Source organism: Schistocerca serialis, chromosome 5 (genome assembly GCF_023864345.2).
Source record: "Schistocerca serialis cubense isolate TAMUIC-IGC-003099 chromosome 5, iqSchSeri2.2, whole genome shotgun sequence".
In the NCBI taxonomy this organism is placed as follows: domain Eukaryota; kingdom Metazoa; phylum Arthropoda; class Insecta; order Orthoptera; family Acrididae; genus Schistocerca; species Schistocerca serialis.
In genome coordinates, this window is record NC_064642.1 from 482,738,535 (window position 1) to 482,749,187 (window position 10,653).

General features: G+C 40.6%; 1 protein-coding gene across 6 annotated transcripts in view; it reads left to right on the forward strand.

Annotated features, from left to right (window-relative positions):
- The window catches only part of LOC126482326 (actin-related protein 6), a 114,675-nt gene extending 112,483 nt beyond the window's left edge, over positions 1-2,192 (forward strand). For all 6 annotated transcript variants that reach the window (XM_050106374.1, XM_050106377.1, XM_050106375.1 and 3 more), the window contains one exon: positions 1,974-2,192. In XM_050106374.1, the coding sequence (XP_049962331.1) occupies positions 1,974-2,103 (130 nt within the window). In that variant the 3' untranslated portion in view covers positions 2,104-2,192. The remainder of the gene's footprint in view (positions 1-1,973) is intronic.
- Positions 2,193-10,653: the final 8,461 nt, after the last annotated feature.

A 10,653-nucleotide genomic window follows, 5' to 3' on the forward strand; every position in this document is an offset into this window, starting at 1 on the left:
ATTTATTTTACATATGTTAAGTCTAAAAAAACTTTTATCGCTGCTTTTTATGAAGACCTTGATTGTATTGAAAGCAATATGTGTGTTGGGGGGGGGGGGGGGGGGGGGGGAGCTGGCATTGTGATGACATTCCAGGCTTTCAGTCAGTAAGATGATGATGTAAATCACAGCATAACCAGTTACATGAGACTTTTTGTAATTTTATTGAATCATCTTGCAAAGCTTAAGTGTCCTGACACTATTAATTTTATAGTCCTGGCAGATGTGTAAATGGGCAGTAATAAAAAAAACGTATACCAAGAAATTATTTCTCCATTTCTGTCTCCCTTGTAACATTGTCAGACTATATTCAAAACTCATGTGGAAACCAGAACAGCAATCTTTACAACTGCACTGCAGAGACCTTGCATTTATGAGATAACAGCAATACACTAATACGAAACTAAAAGAACTACTAGATTTAAGATGTGGCATTTCTTCATCTGATGTGGAATGTGTCTGCTAACATTGCTCACTGCTATCAGGATGGCAGTTTACTTATGTAATGATAGATCCTGCTGATCTCCTCATATAACAGTAAAAACTTTTTGTTGTCTTTTTGATCTCAAAAATAATTGTTCTTTCATATGTTTCTCTTCAACAAGTTTTCTTGTTATATGGTTCATTCCTTCCAGCTGCCTTGAGTAAGGGTGAATGTGTGTAGGCTCCGATCTATGCTTGTAATTGGCAGAACTGTGTTCCAGATCTTGTTTTATATTCAGCAGCGCAATAACTAGGGTAATATTTGCCATAGTGACATGGAACAGCAGCAGTGGTCAGAATATAATGTGTAGTACACAGTCTCACTTTCACAATGAGACTGTATACTACTTACAATAACCATGATCTTGATGTGACTTTCACTACACATGAGATTTGGAGTCTTCCTCCCAGGGTTTGTACATTGTAACTTCACAAGAGAAGAGAAGTTTGTGGCACAACTTGACTAGAAGAAGGGATCGGTTGGTAGGACATGTTTTGAGGCATCAAGGGATCACAAATTTAGCATTGGAGGGCACTGTGAAGGGTAAAAATCGTAGAGGGAGACCAAGAGATGAATACACTAAGCAGATTCAGAATGATGTAGGTTGCAGTAGGTACTGGGAGATGAAGAAGCTTGCACAGGATAGAGTAGCATGGAGAGCTGCATCAAACCAGTCTCAGGACTGAAGACCACAACAACAACAACAACTTCACAAGCAGCACATCTAATCAAATAAATTCCACTGATCATCACAAGTTTCAAAGTAGTGAGTGGAGTTGCACAACCATTGAAGTTCTGGTCTTTCTCTCAGGTTGAGTGGGGTCCAAATTCCTGCCTGGTAATTCTGATTTATTTTTTTTCCATCTTTTTCACTAACACGTTTAAGATGGATGTTGAGACAGTCCTTTGGAAGATGTGATTTCTGATCTCTTTCCCCTTGCTTTGCCAACTGAGCTAGCCTAATCTTCCTTCTTTCTAGATCCAACCAAAATAGTAGTTGTAGTAGTAGAAATTTGTTTAGATGCTGCAAAAATCCTAGTATATGATTTTCTCATACTTCTAAACAATCTTGCCCATGCCATACTGTTTGCCATTGATTTCACACTCTTACACACATCATCCGTTATGTTCAAAACTGTTAAACGTTTTCTGAACCATTGCCCAAATGAAAGTGAACCACTGACTTTGTTCTCCTTGAGTTAATGAGTTTCCCATTCACTTTACTAGCAGGTTGTAGTGAAACACAAACAATATTTGAGAAACAAATGTTTTAGATATCTGGAAGGGATATGTAATATAAAAAAATGTTCAGATTTATTTATTTATGTATGTATTCATTTCTCTCTTTGTTTCATTAATGGTGAATGTTTCGTATATTTTCAGGCAATGACTGTATGCTGATAATAATTTCTGAAGCATTACTAAAGTTACCTTTTATTTTCTTTTGTAGTCCTATCATGTATGCATGGTATGGTGGCACACTGCTGACAAAGGATCCAGAATTTAATACTACACTTGTAATGAGAGATGAATATGAGGAAGAAGGGATGAATGTTTGTATTGATAAATTTGATGTTTGATGTGAATATAAAAAGTGGTGTGTCCAGTGAACTACTGAGTAAGATTATAAATCTGTACAATGATGAATAAAGGTTTTATATATTTTTTATTTTGATGTGAAATTTGTACGCTTTATCTTCTTGAATAACAAACAGTGATGTAGATTTGACAAAATAATGAATATTTAGTTTTTTGAAACATTGTTCTTTAAATATATTTTTCATTTATACTACAGCTAAAGATGCAGTCCAAAAATAACTCATTGAACTCTTCAAAAACTATTCTGCTACTTTTACTGAAAATTTCTGTAATGTTCTTGATCATTTCAGGATGATTTGTTAATTAGATTATTCATTCACATTTCATTGTGCATAGCCCATCATGAAAGAGTGTTTTTAAGGATGAGAATGCATCAAATTATACAGTAACTGGCAGGAGCAGCCACTGAAGGCTACCTCTGTAAAGTACACTAATAATTAATTACATTTGGTGCTAATCTTCTCAACTTAATAATTGTGGGAATTAGTGTGATCTTGTTGTGGTCTTCAGTCTGATGATGACTAATGCTGCATGCTGCACTTCATGCTAATCTATTCTGTACATGTCTCGTCATCTTTGTGTAACTGCTGCAAACTGTGTAGCCTTGAACATGTTTACTGTAGTCAAGCTTTGATCTCTCTCTACAATTTATAGCTCCTGCACTTTCCTCCATTACTGGGCAGGGCTGCCACATGCAATTAAAATGCTAATATTTTTTTTACTTAAGACCACTATGACTATTTTTAATAGAAAGTACTGAACATGTGACTGTTTTGGAGTATCAGGCGACTGTTTATTTTCCAGGTGACTATTTGTTATTTTTAGTCAAGGCTAGCGTTTGTGTATAGTTTGTTTCTCACTAGACCTGACTTCATGTTATGATATCATCTTGTAATATCTTTGGCTGTGGTAACTTATATGAAATGATCTTTGGTACTAGAGATCGCTGTTTATACACCACATTATATTACATTAATACTTGTTCCTTATTTTTAAATGCTGGTAGGCTATCTGTCAGACTTTTAATGCTGTTTCATAAATAACCAAAGACTTTTGTGGCAACAAAATTCACCCAGTTCATTTTTGTGGCAGCATAATTCTCCCCTTTCTGTGCCAAAGTCGGATTTAACCCATAACAGTGAAACTCATCCTTTCTATTAGCATTTTAGCAATTTCCTCAGCTAATTCTTGTTTATTGGGTGCAATTACTATGCTTGTATTTTCAGCAAAAGAAGTAGCTTTGCATCTTCATGAATATAGAATGGCAAGTTGGTAATATATCTTAAGAACAATAAGGGACCCACGACTGAACCTTGTTTGTCACTGTTCTTGATATCATCCCTAGTTAGAAGCCTATCTGCACTGTTAATTTCAACCTTCTGCAGTCTTCCAGTTAATTATGTATTGAATGATTTGTGAACTGCTCCACTCACATACCGAAGCTTATCTAGAAGAATTTCGTGTTTCACACACTCAAAACCCTCGAGATATCACAAAAATCTCAATGAATGATGATCAGTTATTCAGAGAATTTAATATTTTATCAGTGAAAAAAACATAGCATTTTCCCTTGAAAAGCCTTTCTGAAAATCAAATCGACATTTTGTTGGTACTTTATTTTATAGATATATGAAGCAACTCTTAAATACACCACTCTTTCAAGAATTTTGAATAAAGCTGTCAGAAGTGTATGGGTGCTGATGTTTGGTTTCTAGGGAGCTCAACTCCGCGGTCATCGGCACTCACACAAAGACCCAATTTTTACACAGTCCAATTTTTACACAATCCAATTTAGCCACTGCACGGATGATGATGATGATGATGATGATGATGATGATGATGACACAAACACCCAGTCCCCGGGCAGAGAGAATCGGCAGAGAAAATCCCCAACCCGGCCACACATCGAACTCGGGACCCCATGATCCTGAGATAGCAACGCTAGCCACTAGACCACGAGCTGCGGACAGAGGTGTATTGGGCAGTAATTGTTAGCATCAAACCTATCCCCCTTTTTATGCAATAATTTAACAATAGCATATTTCAGTCTATCTGGAAAAATGGCCTATAACAGTGAGCTACTACATACATGGCTGAGAATCTTACTTATCTCTTGGGAACAAGCTTTTAGTACTCTGCTGTAAATGCCATCAATTCCTTGAGAGCTTTTACTTTTGAGTGAATTTATCATTTTCCTAATTTCAATAGGAGAGTTGGGTTGAATTTCAGTTTTATCGAATTGCTTAGGTATTGCCTTCTCCATATACTTCCTTGCATTTACTAATAAACAACAGGTTCCTGTTTTATCTACAACACTTGAAAAAAGATTATTAAAAATATTTTATTCTTCTATTTGTCAACAAACTTTTCATTGAGTCTGATAGAAATACAGTTTTCCTGTGCTCTCAGTTGCCCTGTTTTCCCTTTTATTAATACAGTGCTGTAGTTTTTATAATGTTTGACTGATTCTGGATTATTCTCCCTCTAGCTATTATGTACATTTCCCTTTTGAGATAGTTTTATCCCATTAGTAAGCCACGACTTTTTAGATAGTTTCTGACAGTTATTTTACACTGTTTTGTTAGGAAAGTGTTTTCAAATATACTCACAAAGCTACCAAGAAATACATTAAATTTTAAATTAGCATCAGGTTCCCCTTATGCCTCAAATCATTAATTGAACACACTATTTTGGAGGACTGTTATGCAATGTTATATGGAGCTACAGTGGAACCTTGCATAGCAGGCATAATTCATTTCAGAATCTTACTCGTAGTGCAAAACACACATTAAGTGATTGTTAATCCCGTATAAATTAATGTAAAATACAATAATGCATTCCATGAAGAAAAAGTACTAAAAAGTGTTATCTTATTCATGCCATTTATTCAAAGTAAAGTATACATACAGTATTATGTATTTTATTATTCATGGTACATTACTAATTCCTTTTTATTAGGAAGCTGTCTATAGTCATTTGTTTCTGCCAATGCTTCAACACTTGACAAAAATGTGACACAACATTATTGTCAAATAAATTTGTAGTATGTGTAGACACTGCTGTATTGGAGTGATGGTTTTCAGTGTGCTGTGCAACTGATTCCCATGCTTTCAGTATTTCTCTTATTGTGCCAGAAGATTGCTGCTTTGTTGTTACTGCCTCCTCCTCCTCCTCCTCCTCTCCACAACTTCCTGCTGTGAAACATACTACAACTCCTTAAGCTTTTTGGTGGTCATTTCTTGGCTTTGATCTTCCACAAGCTTATCAATATCATTGTTATCCACTTCTAGTCGCATGCTCTTGACCAAAGACACAATTTCATTGACTACAGGCTCCACAGTTACTGATTCCAATGCATCGGATACTGATTCAAATGCCTCAGAGTCAGACTCGACAACACACTCCAACCAAAGCTTCTTCCAAGCTGAAGTGAGAGTTCTCTTGGTAACACATTCTCATGCCTTTTTGATCATCTTCACACAGGCAATGATGCTGAAGTGATATTTCAAAACTCTCTGAGAGTGATTGGTAGCTTCAGTCAACTCAAAGCAATGCTCGAAGAGTGATTTATCATAGAGCTTCTTAAAGTTAGAAATAATCTTGTGGTCCATAGGCTGGAATAACGGAGTGGTATTGGGAGGCAGAAATCGGATCATGATGAATTGAAATTCTTCAAGGACGTGGTCTTGTAGGCCTGGAGAATTGGCAGTAGCATTGTCCATAACAAGCTAGACATGGAGTTGCAGATTCATCTCAAGCAAATATTTTTTTCACTGAAGGACCAAATATTTGATTGATCCAATCACAAAAAAGATCACATGTCGCCCAAGCCTTGTTGTTGGACCTCCACATCACATTTAACCTGCTTTCTGGACTTTACACTTTTTGAAGACTTGTGGACTTTCTGAATGGTAAGCAAACAGTGGTTTAATTTTCAAATTGCTGCTTGCATTGACACAGAATAGCCATATGAGACGGTCTTTCATTGGAAGATGACTGGGCAATGCATTCTCCTCTGCTGTTATAAAGGTACTACACTCCTGGAAATGGAAAAAAGAACACATTGACACCGGTGTGTCAGACCCACCATACTTGCTCCGGACACTGCGAGAGGGCTGTACAAGCAATGATCACACGCACGGCACAGCGGACACACCAGGAACCGCGGTGTTGGCCGTCGAATGGCGCTAGCTGCGCAGCATTTGTGCACCGCCGCCGTCAGTGTCAGCCAGTTTGCCGTGGCATACAGAGCTCCATCGCAGTCTTTAACACTGGTAGCATGCCGCGACAGCGTGGACGTGAACCGTATGTGCAGTGGACGGACTTTGAGCGAGGGCATATAGTGGGCATGCGGGAGGCCGGGTGGACGTACCGCCGAATTGCTCAACACGTGGGGCGTGAGGTCTCCACAGTACATCGCTGTTTTTGCCAGTGGTCGGCGGAAGGTGCACGTGCCCGTCGACCTGGGACCGGACCGCAGCGACGCATGGATGCACGCCAAGACCGTAGGATCCTACGCAGTGCTGTAGGGGACCGCACCGCCACTTCCCAGCAAATTAGGGACACTGTTGCTCCTGGGGTATCGGCGAGGACCATTCGCAACCGTCTCCATGAAGCTGGGCTACGGTCCTGCACACCGTTAGGCCGTCTTCCGCTCACGCCCCAACATCGTGCAGCCCGCCTCCAGTGGTGTCGCGACAGGCGTGAATGGAGGGACGAATGGAGACGTGTCGTCTTCAGCGATGAGAGTCGCTTCTGCCTTGGTGCCAATGATGGCCGTATGCGTGTTTGGCGCCGTGCAAGTGAGCGCCACAATCAGGACTGCATACGACCGAGGCACACAGGGCCAACACCCGGCATCATGGTGTGGGGAGCGATCTCCTACACTGGCCGTACACCACTGGTGATCGTCGAGGGGACACTGAATAGTGCACGGTACATCCAAACCGTCATCGAACCCATCGTTCTACCATTCCTAGACCGGCAAGGGAACTTGCTGTTCCAACAGGACAATGCACGTCCGTATGTATCCCGTGCCACCCAACGTGCTCTAGAAGGTGTAAGTCAACTACCCTGGCCAGCAAGATCTCCGGATCTGTCCCCCATTGAGCATGTTTGGGACTGGATGAAGCGTCGTCTCACGCGGTCTGCACGTCCAGCACGAACGCTGGTCCAACTGAGGCGCCAGGTGGAAATGGCATGACAAGCCGTTCCACAGGACTACATCCAGCATCTCTACGATCGTCTCCATGGGAGAATAGCAGCCTGCATTGCTGCGAAAGGTGGATATACACTGTACTAGTGCCGACATTGTGCATGCTCTGTTGCCTGTGTCTATGTGCCTGTGGTTCTGTCAGTGTGATCATGTGATGTATCTGACCCCAGGAATGTGTCAATAAAGTTTCCCCTTCCTGGGACAATGAATTCACGGTGTTCTTATTTCAATTTCCAGGAGTGTATTTGGCATATTTTTGCAGAATAGACCCATCTCATCACAATTAAAAATCTGTTGCGGCAGATAACCCTCAGAATCAACAAGCATCTTGAAGTTGCTGGTGAAGTTCTCCACTGCGTTTGTGTTGAAGCTGGCTGCTTCTCTGTGCCTCGCAACTCTGTGGATGCCATTTCTTCTCTTAAACTTCTCAGACCACGCCGGCATCCCTTAAACACTTATTCAGATGCTAATGCTCCTGGCACATTCTTAACGAGGTTGCCAAAAATCATTCACGCCTTCTCACAAATGATGTTCTCAATAATAGTGTCACCTTGCGATTGCTTTTCATTTATCCATTTAGGGAGCAATTGTTTGACATTGTCCAGAATACGAAGCCATTGTTTAGATACTCTTGTCACTCCTTTTGAAGCATCTGTCTCCTTAATCTTGTCCTTATCTTGAGGATAGTGCAAATAGTTGACACAGACAGAGGGTATGTGTGTGTTAAATCAGCAATGCTCAGACCACATATGCATTTTTCAGTGTTTTAGAGTTTCATTTCTAAGGTCATTTTCTTTCTCTTATAGTCTTCTTCTTGCGGCTTTATCTTTGAGGACTTTTCTAAGAAGGTTATTAAAATTTGCACAAATAAAATAAAGAAAAAAACACTTGTGGGAACACGAGTTTAGAAAAATGTGTGATCACAATCTGCACTAAGATGGTAGCAGAAAGAGTGCTAAACCCAGACTGCAGTATGTACTAAAGACATTGTTCATGTGCTGCTGCCAACAGAGAAAGGTGTTCATATTGTTGGATGTTTCCCGTACTGTGCATGAATGGCTGGTGGTTTCACACTAAATCATCCTCACTCATTATGTGAAACATTGTCCATTAAGCAAGTCATTTTTTTACAATTTGTTTTTCTTGTTATGTGAATTGCATGTTATGGGAGGTGCACCTTAAGCGAGGTTCCACTGTATGTCATCTGTGTATCTTGATCAGAAAGACCAAAGTTTTTATATGATTAAATTTGTCTCGCTCTATGAAAATATTGTCTATCAGTGTGCTCCTTTGCTGTACTACCTGAGTAGGAAAATCAATAACTGTTGGCAAATTGAAAGAAGTAAGTAGTACTTCAAGAACATTCTTCCTATCAGACTGTTTCAGAAAACCTGCATTGAAATTCCCACAAACAATAATTTGCTACCCTCTGTCTGACAGATAACACAAAAAAGAATCCAAGTTTTTCAGAAATAACTGAAAATTTCCCAGTGAGGACCTATACACAGCTACAGTTACAAAAGTACGTTTATTTAGTTTAAGTTCACAGGCACATGCGTCTGTATGATGCTCTACACAGTTTTTTTAGTTTCTAAATTTTTCACACTGTTATAACTTTTAACATAATGGCAGCTCCTCCTCTCTCCGTAATGTCTTTGCTCAGATGTGCTGAAAGCTTATATCCACCTACATTTACCTTTTTTATGTCTGATTATATGATGTCCATATAGACATGGTACACTTTTCCACTCTCAGTTTCTAAATCTTCTAAACAAACAAGAAGCTCATCTACTTTGTGTTTTAATCCCCTAATATTCTGATCCAATATACTAACATTATTTTTCAATGTACTTTTATGAGAATCTTGTGATATTTTAACATGTTTAGTACCTGCGTGTCTGAGCTCCTCGTTCAATGTTGAATCATTGGACACTGATGTAGCCTAAAAAAGAACTTTCCTACTGAGATGCAGGCCTTGCCTTGTGGCAGGAACCAAAACCATGCTTGACAAAGTAGCCACCCAAGGCAGCTGATCTAACTCCATTTTGACCCTCTTGACAGAGCTGTTCAATTGGGGCTGATCATACCTCATGAAAGCAGAAACCATGCCATCATTTGTATGGTTCATTGCAGATGTTATTTTTAACAACTCACACTCAATATTGTAGCCTGATCACTATCAGTACTGTTTTCATGTCCAACCTACTATCATAACATGATCCTGCTTTGAAACCCCTTGCACAATCATCCTACATACTCTAGGCGCGTAATAGGGCCCCTTAGGGAAATGGCAGCAAGAGAGGGGAAGAAAACCAATGTGCACTCCGTGTGCATACCGGGGGGAGTCATTCCAGATGTGGAAAGGGTCCTTCCGGATGCCATGAAGGGTACAGGGTGCACCCATCTGCAGGTGGTCGCTCATGTCGGCACCAATGATGTGTGTCGCTATGGATCGGAGGAAATCCTCTCTGGCTTCTGGTGGCTATCTGGTTTGGTGAAGACTGCCAGTCTCGCTAGCGGAATGAAAGCAGAGCTCACCATCTTCAGCATCGTCGACAGGACTGACTGCGGACCTTTGGTACAGAGCCGAGTGGAGAGTCTGAATCAGAGGCTGAGACGGTTCTGCGACCGTGTGGGCTGCAGATTCCTCGACTTGCGCCATAGGGTGGTGGGGTTTCGGGTTCCGCTGGATAGGTCAGGAGTCCACTACACGCAACAAGCGGCTACACGGGTAGCAGGGGTTGTGTGGCGTGGGCTGGGCGGTTTTTTAGGTTAGATGGCCTTGGGCAAGTACAGAAAGGGCAACAGCCTCAACGGGTGCGGGGCAAAGTCAGGACATGCAGGGACCAAGCAGCAATCGGAATTGTAATTGTCAACTGTTGAAGCTGCGTTGGTAAAGTACCAGAACTTCAAGCGCTGATAGAAAGCACCGAAGCTGAAATCGTTATAGGTACAGAAAGCTGGCTTAAGCCAGAGATAAATTCTGCCGAAATTTTTACAAAGGTACAGACGGTGTTTAGAAAGGATAGATTGCATGCAACCGGCGGTGGAGTGTTCGTCGCTGTTAGTAGTAGTTTATCCTGTAGTGAAGTAGAAGTGGATAGTTCCTGTGAATTATTATGGGTGGAGGCTACACTCAAGAACTGAGCTAGGTTAATAATTGGCTCCTTTTACCGACCTCCCGACTCAGCAGCATTAGTGGCAGAACAACTGAGAGAAAATTTGGAATACATTTCACATAAATTTTCTCAGCATGTTATAGTCTTAGGTGGAGATTTCAATTTACCAGATATAGACTGGGACACTCAGATGTTTA